This window comes from Cnephaeus nilssonii (assembly GCF_951640355.1).
Source record: "Cnephaeus nilssonii genome assembly, chromosome: 2".
In the NCBI taxonomy this organism is placed as follows: Eukaryota; Metazoa; Chordata; class Mammalia; order Chiroptera; family Vespertilionidae; genus Cnephaeus; species Cnephaeus nilssonii.
The window spans coordinates 49,308,490-49,326,876 of NC_137073.1; the positions used below are offsets into that span (position 1 = coordinate 49,308,490).

Here is an 18,387-nt window from a genome sequence, read left to right on the forward strand (position 1 = left end):
CTGGAGGAAATGGACATATTCCTAGAAAAATATAACCTTCCAAAAATCAATCAAGAAGAATCTAAACAGCTCAATAGGCCAATAACTATGGACGAAATTGAAGCAGTCATCAAAAAGCTTCCGGCAAACAAAAGCCCGGGGCCTGATGGCTTCACAGGAGAGTTTTACCAAACATTCAAGGAAGAACTAAAACCTATCCTCCTCAGACTATTCCAAAAAATTCAAGTGGAAGGAACACTTCCAAGCTCCTTCTATGAAGCCAGCATCACCCTAATACCAAAACCAGATAAAGACAACACAATGAAAGAGAATTACAGACCAATATCCCTCATGAACATAGATGCCAAAATCCTCAACAAAATTCTAGCAAATCGGCTCCAGCAGTACATCAGAAAGATCATACACCATGACCAAGTAGGATTTATCCCAGGAATGCAAGGATGGTACAATATCCGCAAATCAATAAACGTGATACATCACATAAACAAATTGAAAGATAAAAATCACATAGTCATATCAATTGATGCAGAAAAAGCATTTGACAAAATCCAACACCCTTTCTTGATAAAAACTCTCAACAAGATGGGAATAAAAGGCTCATACCTCAACATAATACAAGCTATATATGATAAACCCACAGCAAACATCATACTCAATGGTCAAAAACTAAAAACATTTCCCCTAAGAACAGGAACAAGACAGGGATGCCCACTCTCACCACTCCTGTTTGACATAGTACTGGAAGTATTAGCCATTGCAATTAGACAAGAAGAAGAAATAAAAGGCATCCAAATTGGAAAAGAACAAGTAAAGCTGTCTTTATTTGCAGACGACATGATATTGTACATAAAAAATCCGAAAGACTCCGTCAAAAAACTAATAGACTTAATAAAGGAATTCGGCAATGTAGCAGGATACAAAATTAACGCCAAGAAATCTATGGCCTTTCTATACACCAATAGTGAACTTACAGACAGAGAGACTAAAAAGGCAATCCCATTTACCATCGCGCCAAAAAAATTAAGATACCTAGGAATAAACTTAACTAAGGAGGTAAAAGACCTATACACAGAAAACTACAGGACACTGAAAAAAGAGATAGAGGAAGACGTAAACAGATGGAAGAACATACCATGTTCATGGATTGGTAGAATCAACATCATTAAAATGTCCATACTACCCAAAGCAATCTATAGATTCAATGCACTCCCCATTAAAATACCAACGGTATATTTCACAGACCTTGAAAGAACTCTCCAAAAATTCATCTGGAATAAAAAAAGACCCCGAATAGCCACAGCAATCCTGAGAAAGAAGAATAAAGTAGGAGGGATCTCAATACCAGATTTCAAGCTGTATTACAAAGCCACTGTTCTCAAAACAGCCTGGTACTGGCACAAGAACAGACATATAGATCAATGGAACAGAATAGAGAATCCAGATATTGACCCAAACCACTATGCTCAATTAATATTTGACAAAGGAGGCATGAACATACAATGGAATAAAGACAGTCTCTTCAATAAATGGTGTTGGGAAAATTGGACAGATACATGCAAAAAAAATGAAGCTTGATCACCAACTTAAGCCATACACAAAAATAAACTCAAAATGGATACAGGACTTAAACATAAGACAGGAAACCATAAAAATACTAGAGCAATCCACAGGCAGCAAAATCTCAGACATATGCCAAAAGAAATTCTTCACTGACACTGCTCCTAGGGCAATGGAAGCTAAAGAGAAAATTAACAAATGGGACTACATAAAAATAAAAAGCTTTTTCACAGCAAAAGAAACCATCAACAAAACAACAAGAAGGCCCACTACATGGGAGAACATATTTGCAAATGGCATCACTGATAAAGGTTTAATCTCCAACATCTACAGGCAGCTTATGCAACTTAATAAAAGGAAGATAAATGATCCAATAAAAAATGGGCAACAGACCTAAATAGAATCTTTTCAAAATAAGACAGAAGGAAGGCCAAGAGACACATGAAAACATGCTCAACGTCACTAATTATCCGAGAGATGCAAATCAAAACAACAATGCGGTACCATCTCACACCTGTCAGAATGGCTATCATCAACAAATCAACAAACGACAAGTGTTGGCGAGGATGTGGAGAAAAAGGAACCCTCGTGCACTGCTGGTGGGAATGCAGATTGGTGCAGCCACTGTGGAGAACAGTATGGAGTTTCCTCAAAAAACTGAAAATGGAACTCCCATTTGACCCAGTAATCCCACTCCTGGGAATATATCCTAAGAAACTAGAAACACCAATCAGAAAGGATATATGCACCCCTATGTTCATAGCAGCACAATTCACCATAGCTAAGATGTGGAAACAGCCTAGGTGCCCGTCAGCAGATGACTGGATCAGAAAACTGTGGTACATCTACACAATGGAATACTATGCTGCCATAAAAAAGAAGGAATTCTCATCATTTGCAGCAACTTGGATGGAATTGGAGAACATTATGTTAAGTGAAATAAGTCAGTCAATGAAAGAAAAATACCACATGATCTCACTCATTTATGGATAATAAAGAACATTATAAAATTGAACAAAAAGATAGATACAGAGACAGTAAAGCATCAAACAGACTGTCAAATTACAGGGGGAAGGTTAGGGAGAGATGGGGGAGATAAGAGATCAATCAAAGGACTTGTATGCATGCATATAAGCATAACCAATGGACGCAAAACTCTGGGGGGTGAGGGCATATATGGGAGTGGGGTGGGGGGGGGCAATGGTAAGATATGTACACATATAATACCTTAATAAAAAAATTGGAAAAAAAATAATTAAGAAGGGAAAAAAAAAAAAAGAAAAAAAATGAACGAACTCTGGTATAGTTTATTGTGTGCAACTCCAGGGTAGGCTTAGTTGATCCTGAGGGGAAAAGAAGGAAACCAGCACACCAGTATGTGTTTAAGTGAGCAAGAAAGCCGGTTAGGCTTAATTGTCATAGCCACGTACATTTCCGAAGTACTTGGGTCCTCCCTCAGACAGCAACAGGAAAGCCTAAGGCTCTGGGTTCCGCAGAAGAATGTAACCTGAGCTGTCTTTTCTGCAGCTGCTGCAGAAGTCTAGCTGGGCAAGTTACCTTTAGAAAGGACAGCAGGGCCAGGCCTGGGAGGTGGGCAGGGGCAGGCCTGGGAGGTGGCAGAGCCGTGGGCGCCGTGGCCATGCCGAGTCCAACGGGCCGGCGGCCGGCCGTGCTGCAGATTGTTGTGTGCCGAGCGGGGCCCAATGTGGCCAGACCTTCTCGTTTTACAATAGTCATACTAACTTCTAATGTTTTTTAAATGTTGGCAATTAATTTAAAAATTGTTTAAAAAACAAAAAAGGCTGTGCCAGCTATCAAACCCTGCCCTCCACACGAAACATCTTTGCTGCAGGTGGCTCATTTGCATCCTTTGGTCAAAGGGAGATGTCCATCCCATTTATTCTTCTGTGCGCTCTCTTTCATCTTTGCAGCCAATTAGACAACTGGAAGGCAGAATGCCAAGACTGTCAGCTTAGTCCTTCCCAGGACTCCCTTTGCATTGTACTTTAATGGTCGACAGCTTAATTTTAATTGAAGGCTTGTATAAGAAGAAAGCCTTTGAAATCTGCATATGTGTGAAACGGGCTGAGGAGACTGGCAATCACATCGCTTCATGCCACACATGAAGTCCATGTACCCGAGTTCTTGTAGCATCTATTGCTGAAAACATAGTCTCCCTTGTGACACTGGAATGCTTCCTCCTTCCTGACAGGTGATCATTCATTGTTGCTCCGGCTGCCAGGACGCTCGTGTGATGGTTAAGCAGAGTGGTCAGCCCAACAGCTGTTCACTTTTGTTGGCTTCCTCAGCCTTTCCCTGGCCCTAATCACTGTGTTTCCCCTTTTGTCCGCTCTACGCAACCTCACATTCTTCTGTGGGAAGATTTAAGAACCTCCGTTGGGAGAATGTGTATTTGGTACAGAGGGCCTCCTCTCTGTCTCGGGGACGTGGAGACGAGCCGTTACCTTTCCCGCGTAAAGCACAGCACAGCCAGGGGGTCTGCTCAGCGTCCCGTGGCAGGTGTGCAGTTCAGTGGCGATAAGTGCATTCACAGAATTGTGCACCCATCACTATTATCCGTTTCTAGAACTTTCTCATCCTCCCTAACAAACTCTGTATCCATTAAGCCACATTGGCTCACTCCCGCAGCCCCTGCAACCTCTATTCTACTTTCTGCCTCTGAAGTTGCCCACCCTAAGAACCTCATGTAAGTGGGATCATACAGCATTTGTTCTTTTGTGACGGGCTTGTTTCACTTAGGCCAGTACCTTTAAGGTCCATCCATGCCGTAGCCTGTCTGGATGACCTTACTTTGGGAGACTGAGGATTACCCCATGGCATGCATATGCCACATTTTATTTGTCCATCCATCAATGAGCATTTGGGTTCTTTCCACCTTTTAGCTATTGTGAATACTGCTGCTATAAACAAGGGTGTACACGTATCTTTTTCATTTCTACTTCCCATTCTTTTGGGTATGTACTCAGAAGTGGGATTGCTACATAATATGGGAGTTCTATTTTTAATTTTTGAGTAACTGCCATACTGTTGTTCACAGCGGTTGCGCCATTTTATATTCCCACCAGCAGGGCACAGGGTTCTAACTTCTCCTCAGCCCTGCCAACACTTGTTGTTTTCTGTTGTTGTTTGTATATAGTGTCCACCCTGATGAGTGAGGTGATAACTCATTACGATTTTGATTTATACACGAGACACCTTTTGTTCACCCTAGAACCCACTGAGTCCCTTGTCTCAGCCTCTATTGCTCTTCTGATTCCGTAACACACACCTCTTACCTTTTGTAGAGACTCCAACTGCCTCAGCCTTTAGTGTTGGCATTCCAGTCTCTGGTAGGGGGCCAGACTGCGCAGGGGGCTGTAGGCATTGGTTCTAAGTCTGTGTTTAGAAGAGTACGCCACAGACTCTGAAAGAGCATCCCACCCCGTGTTGAGCAGCGCTGGTGCTAGGGGTGACTGGTGGTGAGTGAGTGGTGCAGTGTGACCACACTCCGTCAGGGGACCCAGCATACTCGCTCCTGCAGCTTATCCACTTTGTCCTCCTGTGAGGCTCCAAACAGGGAACAGTGACCAGGGCAGCCACGTGTCCTAATTATAAGCTCATTGAGGGCAAGGACTGGGTCTGACACAGTTTCCATGTTTTAAAGTACCTAGTGTCTCTGCTCACTCTGGGGGGTTTCGTTTTGTTTGTTCAGTAATATTACTGAATATAATATTACTGAACAAAAAATATCCTTTTTTGCTGCCACTCTTTCTGGAGCCAGCGTTTGTCTGAATGGCTGAGCAAGAAGGTAGACCAGACGGCTTAGGAGGCCCCACCAGCCCCTCTGACACTTCTTTGCTCTGATTAACCTCAAGTTGGGGCTGCCCTCGGGTGGAAGATGAGAGGATCCGCTTGGCGTGGCTAAGTAGAAAAGGACCGCGTCTGCAACCCCTTAGTAAAGGTTCTACATTGTCTCCAATCCCAGCAGCTGGGATTCATCTGCCCAGAGTTAAACTTTGAAATTTCAAGCTCTACCGCCATTTCATTTTACTAGAATGGGTTTCTCAAGGTGAACGAAATGAGGAGCATCCGCTGCCCACCTGCCGGCTCCACTCATTCTGCCCACGTCCCCTCTCAGATACCTGCAGTGACCTCAACTCGGAGCTGCAGCGGGTGCTGACGGGGCTGGAGAACGTCGTCTGCTGCAGGAAGAAGAGCAGCTGCAGCCTGTCCGTGGCCGAGGTGGACAGGCACATCGAGCAGCTCACCACGGCCAGCGAGCACTGCGACCTGGCTATTAAGGTAAACCCTCCCCGCCCTCTGTGTGGCTCTGGGCGATCATAGCGGGGGAAATGATCAGATCCCTCCCTTTTGAAGTGTGGTTTTCTCAAATACCTGTTAGGAATGAGTGTTTCTGAGAAAGCCATACTCACAGATTGGGCCACCGGATAGAAGCCGGAGCCCTACACATTTTTGTTGGGCTGAATCACATTAGAAAAGGTCATTATGTCCGCAGTCAGGATCACTGACTTTGCAGCAAAAATGACAATTTTCTTGGAAACCCTTAGACTGCCAGTATTGAACCACCTCCCTTTAGTATGGTGCGTCATGTAGCCCAGAGATTAACTTGGAAGTTTTACTAACGCTTTGTGGCCTCTAGAATATTATTTCAGGAGTTATCGATTCACGGTGCTAACAAGGGGGAAGTTCCAGGCCTCAGTGAGTCATGCATCCTGAGCACATGGGTGCTCGGTCTCAGCCACGCCTTTCCCATCCATTCATCTTACCTCCAAAGGAGAGTGAAAGGAGAGGAATTTGCTGCATCTGCACAGACTCATCGTGAACAATGGGAACGTCGAGTCTTGTTGATACTGGGCCTCTGGGGTCTTTGTATTACTTCGCCCTAGCTTGGTGACCTAGGCATAGTGACTGATTCTGAAAAGTCAGAGAGGGGCCTATGGAAAGGGGAAATGTGATGTGTTACTTGAAAAAAGAAAAAAAAAAAAGTCTTAGCACTCTAGGCCCAAGTGTCTATCAACAGCAACCCTGGATTTTACAAAAGAGCTGTGGAATCTCAAGGTGAACCGTGATGCATATTTATAGCACAGCTGGTTTTCCATCTTTATTCATCTCAGTTATTAATATATCAGTGATGTGGTTTGGAGAAGCATCCACGGTTGTTTCTTTGTCTGGAGTCTCCCAGGCCCTGTATTTAATTTTAATGTCAACTTGGGTCCTAGCCCCAGCCTCAGCTCTGAGAGGGAGGGAGAAGCCAGGGACTTCTGTCAGCCAGCAAGGGCCAGAGCAGCCTCAGCTCTGAGGGGAAGGACAGTGCACCACGCAGGGGAAGTGGCAGCGCGATTGGGAAACCAATGTGAGCGGCCACGAGTGGCCTCCCCTTTTGTTGTTGTTTTTTGTTTTTTGTTTTGTTTTTGAGACCTGTTTCTCATCACCTCCCTTCACTGCCTTCTACTCCGACCTGGGAATTCTCCCTCCTCTCTCATGTCACTTGGCTTCTGCTTCTTTTTCCAAACAACAAGAAATGTGAATGAATGGTTTCTGAAAGCCACCAGAATGAGCTCTTCCTTTTTTTCCCCCCCCAGTTTTCTGCACGTTCCTTCTCCATTAATACTGTGTTTTAAATGGATTATTTAAAAACTCTCCAAGTGCTATTAAGATTCTGCTCTTCTTAGCTCACAGCTGTCTTATTCATTAATTAAATCCCTGCTGTCTTAGAAACCTCCACAATGAGCTTCCTCGTTTCTGTGTCACAGGTTTAATTTCGGCTCGGGCATCTTGGGACTGAACCTCATTCACACCCTCTCGGTTCTGCTGTGACACTAAAGCTGGGAACAGCAACGTGCGTGGCCTCCCGTTGGCCGAGTTGGAACAGGGGAGGCCTGTAATTCAGGAAACTGCAAGTTAGGTTTTGTGTGCAGTTGGCAACTTCACGTTTGCATTGTCGGGATCACTAGCTGGCTTGCTGTCTGCTGGTGTGTAGTCACCAGCTCTGGAACACGGACGAAGGAGATAAACAGTGTGGACAGTTAGCGCCAGGGAGGGACTGTGTTTTTCTTACTCCGGGGACGGCTGGGTAACACAGACTAGGACCCAAGCAAGCAAGAGTCTGGTTTGAAAATAGGGAGAGCCCTAGCCCGTTTGGCTCAGTGGATAGAGTGCTGGCCTGTGGACTCAAGGATCCCAGGTTCGATTCCGGTCAAGGGCACATGCCCTGGTTGCGGGCTTGATCCCCAATGTGGGGCGTGTAAGAGGCAGCTGACCAATGATTCTCTCACCATTGATGTTTCTCTCTCTCTCTCTTTCTCCCCCTTCCCCTCTTAAATAAAAAACAACAACAACAACCACACACACACACACACACACACACACACACACCAGTATAAAAAAAAAAAAAAGAAAATAGGGAGAGAGCCCTGGACGGTTTGGCTCAGTGGATAGAGCGTCGGCCTGCGGACTGAAGGGTGCCAGGTTCGATTCCGGTCAAGGGCATGTAGCTTGGTTGCGGGCACATCCCCAGTAGGGGGTGTGCAGGAGGCAGCTGATCAATGTTTCGCTCTCATTGATGTTTCTAACTCTCTCTCCCTCTCCCTTCCTCTCTGTAAGAAATCAATAAAATATATTTTAAAAAAAAATAGGGAGAGGATGATTTGGGGGTGTCACTGATCATGATGACACTTTACAGTGAGGAGGCTGTAGAACCCCTCTCCTTCCTCTGAGGACACTCGCTCCGTCCAGCCTGTTTTCTTCCCCTCCGCTTTCTCCCAGTCACTCACCTGGCTTGTTTTTGTGGCTATATTTTCTAGACAGTCGAGGAGATCGAGGGGGTACTCGGCCGGGATCTGTATCCCAACCTGGCGGAGGAGCGGTCCCGCTGGGAGAAGGAGCTGGCTGGGCTGAGGGAAGAGAACGAGAGCCTGACCGCCATGCTGTGCAGCAAAGAGGAGGAGCTGAACAGGACCAAGGCCACCATGAACGCCATCCGGGAGGAGCGGGACCGGCTCCGGAGGAGGGTGAGCGTGCCGTCCCCGGCCTGGGCCTCTCCCCGAGGGTGCGGGCCAGAGAAGCCAGCGTGCAGAGCCCAGGGCAGCCCCGGGAATTCTGGGGCATTTATAGCTTTTGGAATCGCCGTCCCTTTCTGGTTATGAAGTCAGTTTTTCTTTTTTTTTTTTTAAGAGATTCTTGAAATGAAAATAATTTAAAAGCGCTGAGGTGTGGCGAACAGATTTTTAAAAAAACACTATTCTCCAGGATTGCAAATCTAAGTGGATGGTAAAATTATATCAGTGGCCCTAGCTGGTTTGGCTCAGTGGATAGAGCGTCAGTCTGCGGACTGGGGGTCCCAGGTTCGATTCCGGTCAAGGGCATGTACCTTGGTTGCGGGCACATCCCCAGTGGGGGGTGTGCAGGAAGCAGCTGATTGATGTTTCTCTCTCATCGATGTTTCGAACTCTCTATCCCTCTCCCTTCCTCTCTGTGAAAAATCAACAAAATATGTTTTAAAAAAAAGAAAAAAAATTATATCAGTGATTCTCAACCCATTCTCCTGGGTGTGCACGTCTCCCCCCAGCTCCATTAAAATGTTCTTCTCTTAAAATAAATTAATACTATTTTATAATTTGCAAAAATATATAGAATTTTCCCCTTTGCTGTCTTTTCTAACATTCTTTAAATTTATAGCAGTTGCTCTCACTTATCAGTGAATCTAATGAGAAATGTCAACTCTTTTAGTGAAGACTTATTAAGGTTAAAATAATCATATGTATGTATAGCTGTGTCTATATGTGTGTTTTGTGTATGTGTATATATGTTAAGTATGTGTGTGTGTAATTCCTGGTATTCACCCCCATGTACCCATGGCTCTATGACCTGAAGCAGTTTGCAAATCACTCTGTGTAGGAAATATATCCATTACTAAAGACGCTGATGTTTTAGGATAGAAATGTTCGGCAGAATTGTTAAAAGCACTCAGTTTTCCAAAGATGGAGATGTCTTTGTTCCTCAGGAACCCACAAATACTGCTTTGTTTGGCTGTGAATTTGATCTGTGAATTGACTGGGGGTGAAGCTTCTGAATTCTTCAATCAGAAGCAATTCCCTCTGAACTCCACTTTGAATTACGAGACCCCTTACTCTCTCAATCTTGGCGATAGTAGAAGTTTGCTTTCTAGTTTTGCTCTAACTGGAAATTTTGCACACAGATTGAGTTGCATTAGAGAGGAGAAAAAAGATCTATAGTCATTGTTCTCTCTCTCCCCCTTACTTCTAAAGAACATCTTGGAAATACCTTGTTCTTCCAAAAGGTCAGCATGTGTAACTCATTCTGTTTCTAATCCACATGTATGTTTGAGTGTGGAAGGAATTGCTATTTTTCAACGTTATCAGCTCTTTTCCTCACTTGTGGCTAATGTTATAATTAAAAGGCCAGCATCCCTGCCGCTCAGATCTGAACATCGTTTTGTCTGAACTCATGTGCACAATAAGCTTGTTTCCAGTACCCAGCTGTATCAGATGCCATTCTTCATCCTTGCATCAGCAGGTGTAAATCATCCCCGTCAGCAAAGGCTTTATCTGGGCCAGCTGATGACATTTCCTCCGTGCTAAGGCCCCCACCACCTGTAATTTCCTGGGCTGAGCTCCCTGATGATCATGACTAATGCCCTAATTAGGTGTGCTTGCTCTTAGCATGTGCATTCTGATGGTGCATGTTTTGTGAAGGAAATGTTGGTCCCGGGTGTAATTACATAGTGTGGTTTAGAATAAATGTCCTCCTCTAACTTGAGTTACTAAAGCACAAGAGAGCCCTGGATTGCGACCAGCAGAAGATAAAAAGCCGGTCCCCTTCTTCAAGTATTGTCTCCAACTCCAGCGGTTAGTATTAAGAACCGCATCCTTTGGATGCTCTGTGCCAGGTCTGGAGCCTGACCACCTCGGGTCACAGCCAGACCTACCAAGTCACCAGGAGTCTGTGACAAGCTCCCTAACTTCTCTGTGCCGTGGTTTACTCTGCCGTGACGTGGGGATAATGCTAATACCCAATGCAAGGAAGTTAGTTAATACTCATAATGCACTTAACCTCGCTTCTGATCATATTGAAATGATAATTTAAGTTTTGCAGTGACTGTGTGGGGTTAGGTTGGGGTTTTTTTTTTGTATTTTTCTGTCTTTTAATATGGTTTTATATTAAGTGTATATAATTTATATTTCAATTACCTCCAAATAAAAATGTGTCGAGGAACTTGTACCTTTTCCTCAATTGGAAATGTCCTCAGGAATTTGTATACATACCCATGGATTGGATCTATTTCCCTTTATTTTAAGACAGTTGTGGGTCTCACAGAATTTGCTAGATGCCTTTGAATGCCAGTTTACTAGCCTTTAATGCTGGACGACTTCCACCCACCACCACTCATTATATTTCCTTTCCCCGAGGAGGAGTCTGTTTCTTGAGGTTGGTTGTCTTCTGTTCTTCATCATGGGCAGCTCTGTGAAGTGACCGGGGTATGCTCTCATTGCCCTCCTTGTGGTACCACATGGTACGTGCTGCCTTCATGGCACCTCCCAATCCACAGTTCATCAAAGTTGCCTGGAAAGCAGTCGGGGCCACTTATTTTTTCACTACCCACATTGATTGTATAGAATTTGAACTGACCAGATCAATAGGATTGGTGCTTGCCCCCTGACTGTAATTAAACAAAGTGCTCTCAGTAGATTTTCTGAGCTTGTTCAAGATTTAATTAAATTACATCTTTAATGTTAGTTAACAGATAGAGCTACTTGGCAGAGCAGACAGCAGGCAATTTTTATTACTGGTCCCAGCTCATTATTAAATGAGATAATCATTTATATCTGCATGCTCTGTAATATACCCATTCATTTCCTCACACTTAAAGAAACAGATTTAATTTAGGTGAGGTAGAACTAATTACTCTGGAAAGGAAGCACTTTGCTCTTCATTCATTTGTTTATTCATTTCATAAATGTGATTGGTTGTCTCCTCTTCCCGGCAGAGGGGTTACAGTGGCGAATAGGACACAGTCCCCGGCTTGAAGGGTTTTGGGGAGACAGAGAAGTAAACAGCTCGTTACGATGGTGTATGTCCAGTGGTCGGGAGGGTGTACACAGAGGGTGCCCTGGAGCTTATTGGAAGGACCTGTGGTGGCAGGTCCGGCTTCTCCACACACACTATTTGCATTTTTTACCTAATCGTTTAGGTCGGTGGTCGGCAAACTGCGGCTCGCGAGCCACATGCGGCTCTTTGGCCCCTTGAGTGTGGCTCTTCCACAAAATACCACGTGTGGGCGCGCACGTACAGTGCGATTGAAACTTCGTGGCCCTTGAGCAGAAGTCGGTTTTCGGCTCTCAAAAGAAATTTCAATCGTTGTACTGTTGATATTTGGCTCTGTTGACTAATGAGGTTGCCGACCACTGGTAGGTCACCTGCCATGTACCAAAATGATCAGTGCTTTCCCCAGATGTTTGGTAAAGCAAACTGGATGTGACCACAGGCTCATGTGACCCACCAAATTATAGACTTGAATCAGAAGTGGGCCACACAAGTTCTTTCTGAGATTTTATACAAATTCTTCATAAAGGTCTGCAAGTTCGTGGCAGAAGGTGGTGGGAGCAGTTTATTCCCTGCATCTTGTGCCCCACCTGGGTATTGTTAACATGTCCGGAAAGGAATTCCATCACCTCTCCTGGGCTGCCTTCGCCCCTGGGGTCTGGCTTCTGTTTGGACTCTCTGGTCATCACCACAGTAAATTCAAGAGATGAGAGGACACACTGTTTCGAATCAAATAAAAGTTGCCCTAATCTGAAGTTTCCCTCTCTCAATTTTGTGCACTCTCCCTCAAAATGTCCTTAAAACCCTTAATGTTAGTTAATTAACTTGCCTTGGGAGGAGGTAGGGCAGTATTTCTATCAATGTTAAGAAGGTAACAAGTGTCCCTTTTCCAATCCAATCACTCTTGGTTCCTAAAGGCAGTGTTAAATTTATGAAGGGATTTCATTGTTCTGTGTTTATAGGACCCATATAATAAAATGATCACCCTGTTCAGCTAAAGTCTTTTAAAATATAAACGAGGACTCCAAAATCCAGGTGGTGTTTTTTGGGGGGCGGGGAGTGGAAGCATAGAGACATAGAATTTATTAATGACAGACACATTGAGCTCCCCCACATGGCCAATGGTATTTTACATTAAATTGTGTGACTTTTGTCAATTAAAAACCCTTCAAGCAAACTTTTATTTTGCTTAGAAATAATAGAAAGGTATAAAAATAAAGTAAAGAAAATCCACTTCTTAAGGATTCAGCATTCAATCAGTTGTATAATTGAAAAGCCAGGTTCTTAAATGGCTGCCATTTGGCTCCTTGGCTGGAAAAGGGACAGGTAATCTTTCAGAATGCTGCAGTACCATTTCCTTCCTTCTCATCTGGCCTTCTTAACAGAAAGTGGCCCCAAATTTCTGGTAATGTAGCCTCGTGTGGGGTGGTGGTGGGAACGGAAGCATGAAAGGAAGGACGCGGGGCAGGAGAGAGAAATTTCCTGCATGCATTGTCACCCTCAGGGCCCATTTACCCCTTAAGCTTTGCGAAGTAACAATCCCCTCATATATTTCTTTCGGCCATTTTTTTAAAAAATTATGATTACAGTTTTATGACAGCAAAAAGATACAAATCAGAACCCGCCAAAGTAAGAGATGCTTCCGTGAAGTCTGAAAGGGGTAAACGCAAAGCTCCCAGTTGTCCTCTCCCTGTGGAGTCCTGTACGGCCTTTCCTCCTCTTGGCTGGGACGTGAGACAACACTCAGAGCATTGCCAACTAGGGAGGTTCATCCACACTTCGGTATTTGAAGTTTTTATTGGCGCTTCATTCTGTAGGTGTGACTGATTGAACCATTGGCCATGTCGGGGAGCTCAGCATGCAGCTCCTTCTCTTTCAGGGAGACCAGGCCTCTATCCTTTGGGCCACGTTTAAGTCTGTGATTATGACAGAGCTCCACCGTGTCTGCCCGTAGTCATTTCATACAGGAGATATCACAGAGATTTGTTTGGGGGAGGGGGGTGTTGTCTAGCATTTGTCCCGTGAACTCGCTGACCATGGTAATGTACAGAGCATCCTCTTCTATGTCCCCAGGGTCCTCCCCCAGAGCCATTAGTTATGAATCCATTGGTACCAGTTTCCAAATACTGAGCTGGTTCTAAACACTGAATCAAATCCACCTTCAGTATTTACCCACGTTATCTCCAAGGGCACTGGTCGAACAATGGTCACGCTTGAAGGAGTTGAAAAGAGGAGTCCAAATTAAACCAATGGGCCTGCTTAGGAAGAGTAATTACCTTAATGGTTGATCTTGTATCTCATTATGTACTTCTTTCTACTAATTAGTTCATTCATAACATACTTAGTATTAGGCTGCCCATCCCTACTGGGAAAGAAGATTTAGGGTCTCATACTGAGGTGTCCAGAGCATGGTCTGTCTCTGAAGCAGCCTTTCACTTTGAATTGTCTCCTTCAGTTATAGATACAGGTATAGGCTAAGTCAGTACTCTCTGATATTTTTAACTGAAAATCAGTGACAGTGGAGAGATGTCTGGAAGTGAAATTGTGTGGCCTCGTGTAGGTCAGATAAAGACTCATCTTTGTTTCACCTTATTTGGCCTTAGGTCCCATCCGAACTCTTCCATCTCTGCCTTCCCTTTAATGACACTTTTCTTGACCACAGTGTCTGCATACGGAAAAAGCAGGACTTCGAAACCATACTTTGTCTTTACTGTGAATTTGTGTAAATTTATATTAACTATATACAGTGTATGTGTGTGTGTAAAAATATTTAAAATAGACCAGAGCAACATACACCAGGTCTCATAATAATAGTCGTAAGGAGTTACAGGATGTAAGTCAAAGGTTACTTGAACTTTTCTAGTGTACTAGTTTCTTTTTTAAATGAATTTATTCTTTTAGTTGTATAATTTTTATTATACAGAAGTTTAAACATAGAAATAGAAGGGAATCCAAAATGCCAAAATATTAAGAGAGGCTAAATCTAGGCAGTGAAAATACTGGCACATTTTTCATTTTTAATTTTCAAATTAAAGAAACAAAAAATAAAGTATGGATTATGGACAGTAGTCTCTATCTCCTGGCTTTAACAATTTGATGTTTATATGTAAACACACTCTTCTCTTTTGTCCTTGATGGGACTTTGTTCATATCTTATTTGTCCCGTCTCTTCTTAGGAGTTTCTTTATATGACAAGGGAGAGGATACTAATATTAGCTAAGTTTAAGTTTATAAAAAGATTTGTAAAAAATAAACCCTGTTTGAACACTTCCAGACCTGATCAGGCCAAGTAGGAGGGGCTGAGAGGAGGGGGTCTGGCTCCAGTGCGCTTCTTCCAACCTGAATGTGGGGTCTCAGGTGGCTCTTCCTTTGTATGGCTGGTTTACTCGTGGTGATCAGAAGAGGTTATACAGCAGTAACAAATGAACCCCCAAAGTTCAGTGGGATGGCATGCCAGAAGAGCTTGTTTCTTACTTGCATTACGTATCCAGTGCAGGTGTGGGGATGGGGCGCAGCTCTGCTCCATATATTCACTCAGGAACACAGGCTGATGGCAACCCATCCCCTAAAACATCACTTAAACGGACTCATCCTGCACTAAATTCCTCCTCCCACGGCCTGTTGTCCAGAATTAGGCAGGTGCTCCACGTTAGCCATAGAGGGACCGAGAAATGGGGTGGGGGACAGGTAGATACTTGTTGAGCAGTGAATGTTCCTAACACAGCTGACTTATTTTTATTTATTTGTCTGTGACATCAGAGAGACTTGGACATGAGTAAGAGTGCCAGAGAACAGGCTACTTCACTCGCCCGTCTTGGGGTGGTTCTCAACATGTGTGTCAGAATCATTGGGAAGCTCTTTCAAAGGACATCTGCCAGGCCCTTCATGAGCCACTGAATCACTGAGTGGGGTTAGGGACCCAGCACACCTCCCCATTGCAACCCCAGCAAGTGCTCAGAACAGGAAAAAGAAGGAGTGCCCTTCAGTCACGCACTGGACGTGGGCACTTTACCCCTCTCCCTGCAGATGGAGGGAAACAGAGCGATCCACAGCTCTTCTGAGTTCTTCTACTCACACGTGGCCTGTTCCTCCTGGGGCCCAAAGTGTGGCAGTGATGAACCCCGCATCTGAAAGACGAGGGGTTCTCAGCCCTGCGCTGCCCACTCACCAGGGTCACCTGAGTTGGAGGAGGGAGGGTCGCGAGGGGCGAGCTTTACCGGAATCTGCAGGACACGGGCACCCTGGGGCTCTGCAGAGAGGCAAGGAGGCTCTGCCTGGCAGGGGCAGCACTTCCCAGGCTCCCCGAGAAGGAGAGCAGTTTCACAGGTACCTCTCTCCCATGCAATCTTTTTTATTCCAATGCAATCTTGATAGAGGTTATTTTTAAGAGTCTGTTAATATTGCTAGAGTTAACAGTCTTTGAGCATTTACAGAGTAAACATACCCCCTCCCAGAATAAAAACAGAAACCTCTGAAGACAAAGCAGGACTTAAAGCCTAAATTAGAGCACTGAGCATAATTTTTAGCATTTATTTTTTGATAATGCAATGGTTTATGCGCTTCTCATTTAACCGGCGCTAGAACTCTACCAGATGGGTACTGTTACTATATTCTTTTTAGAGATGAGAAAACTCAGGCCCACAGAAGTTTAGTTGTCTTGTCCTGCTCTACACGGATGTTAATCCCTAGCACCAACATTTAAGTTCTGGTAACTTTACTATGGGATGCGTTTGTTACTGTTCTGTTGTTTGAACTTCTTTCCTAGGTTCTCTTCACCCGTTTTCCCATTCTCTTTCCTGCCTCCACACAGACCCGAAGTCAGTAAACATCCTCTGTTAGATACAGTACGTGGGTGCCAGATTCCTGAGGGCTCCATAGATCAATCTTCCTGCATTCGAAGACAGCACAAAGTAAAGGCAGACTGAGTTTGTTTCATATAAGAGAAGCTTTTTGTGCATGTATTTTACTGATCTTGAGTTGAGCCCAGGAGAGCATTACTGGTAAAACCTGTCACCCCTCCTCGCTGTAGTTTGAGGAAGTTTTAAGTAAGATATAGGTAAAAAACCCTCAGAACTATGATTCTTCCATGTCTTCTTTGGAAATAGTTCCGGTTACTCTAAAAGGGCTTCGTGAGCATTTGTGCCGTGGAAATGAAGAGGCAACGTGATCAGTTGTGGGCACCCGTGTTTGCTTATCCGGCCTGCCACTCCCTCCTCAGCGGAGGTCAGGCTGTTTGTAGGTGAACTCTTGGCTCTAAAGAAAACAACTGACTGCGTTTGTTGGGAAACTGGTAAGAAATTAGGAAGACAGCCAACATGCTGACCTTTTCCCTGATGCAGCCATTTCGATAATCCATCCCGGTTCTTCGGAAAACAGTACACCTGTAAAATCTTCAGAGGATGGAAATGCTGTTCGGTTTGTTTTTCCTTCTATTTCGTGGTCTCTTTCCCTTCTGATTCAGCCTTCTCAAAACCATTAACGATAAGTTATTACTTTCCTGAAATGCTATGTAAATGAGATTTATAGAGATAAATATATTTTTTCCTGTAGATACCTTCTGATTTCTAACTTGTGTGAGCTCTCCAAGAGACATCTTCTAAAATCTCCAATAAGAGTGGTTCTTGCCCTAGCTGGTTTGGCTCAGTGGATAGAGCATCGCTCTGCAGACCGAAGGGTCCCAGGTTCAGTTCCAGTCAAGGGCAGGTGCCGGGGTGTTTCTCAGCATCTAGAAGGGTTCAGGAATCTGGAGAAGGGGCTGTGTATAAATTAATAAAGAGACTAGACATTAACTATAAATTTGGAATACATGGGGGAGCCAGAGGAGACCTAGCTTCAGTAACCAAGTTCTCTGAATCTCTGGACCCCTAGCTTTTTATTAACACAAATTGCCCTAAAGCAAAGCAGATAGACATATCAAAAGGTAAGGTTTTGTATACAGTAGGCATTGTCAGGTTGGAGGAACTGCCCTGGCTGCTCAGCTGTTTGGCCAGCAGCAGGTAGTAACATGGAGATTGAAATGCCCTCAGCTGTCTGGCAACAGGCAATAATATATGCAGATTTTCAGGTTTGGGGAAATGCTTTTGGCTATTCCAGCATGGCAGTATGATTCAGCCCTGCTCAATATAGAAGCCCATCAACCTTTTGAGGACTTCTTGCATTTATTATGACATGCTGGAATTAGCTTCCAGTAGGCAGGTGCCTCGGTTGCAGGCTTCTCCCTGGCCAGGCCCTGGTCAGGGCTGGTACAGGAGGCAACCAATCAATGTGTTTCTCTCACATGGATAGTTCTCTCTGTCTTTTCCTTCTCTCTTCCACTCTCTCTCTAAAAATCGATGGAAAAATATCCTCAAGTGAGGATTTAGAGGAGAGAGGGGGCGGGGGAGTTCTCTGCAAAATACCCATGGAGCCCGGACTTGCAGGAGGCAGCTTTCTGAGAACTATGCAGGAAGGACGGACGGGCTGCCTCAGGCTCATTAAGTAGCGCTTTTCTGCCCAGTGACTCTCACCCTCTGTGGTGTAGAAAGCATCTCCACCAGCTCGTTTCACAGTGAAATTATGAACCGCAACCTGATTGTCTGAAATTACAACTGCCTGGTGAACGCTGCTGCGTGTCACAGGCGGAACAGACCCATCCTTTTATGGCCGATGATGATGTTTCCAGTCCTGCTCAGGACTCCGCTGCCACCTTTCACTCCTGCTTGTCACACTGCTGTGCGCCAGTCACAGATGACTTCATCAACGGGCTGG

At 44.5% G+C, this 18,387-nt stretch overlaps 1 protein-coding gene across 3 annotated transcripts in view; it reads left to right on the forward strand.

The window, feature by feature from the left end:
- Positions 1-18,387, forward strand: part of MCC (MCC regulator of WNT signaling pathway) — a 378,683-nt gene that overhangs the window by 306,861 nt on the left and 53,435 nt on the right. For all 3 annotated transcript variants that reach the window (XM_079784445.1, XM_079784447.1, XM_079784446.1), the window contains 2 exons: positions 5,696-5,859; positions 8,382-8,588. In XM_079784445.1, the coding sequence (XP_079640571.1) occupies positions 5,696-5,859; positions 8,382-8,588 (371 nt within the window). The remainder of the gene's footprint in view (positions 1-5,695; positions 5,860-8,381; positions 8,589-18,387) is intronic.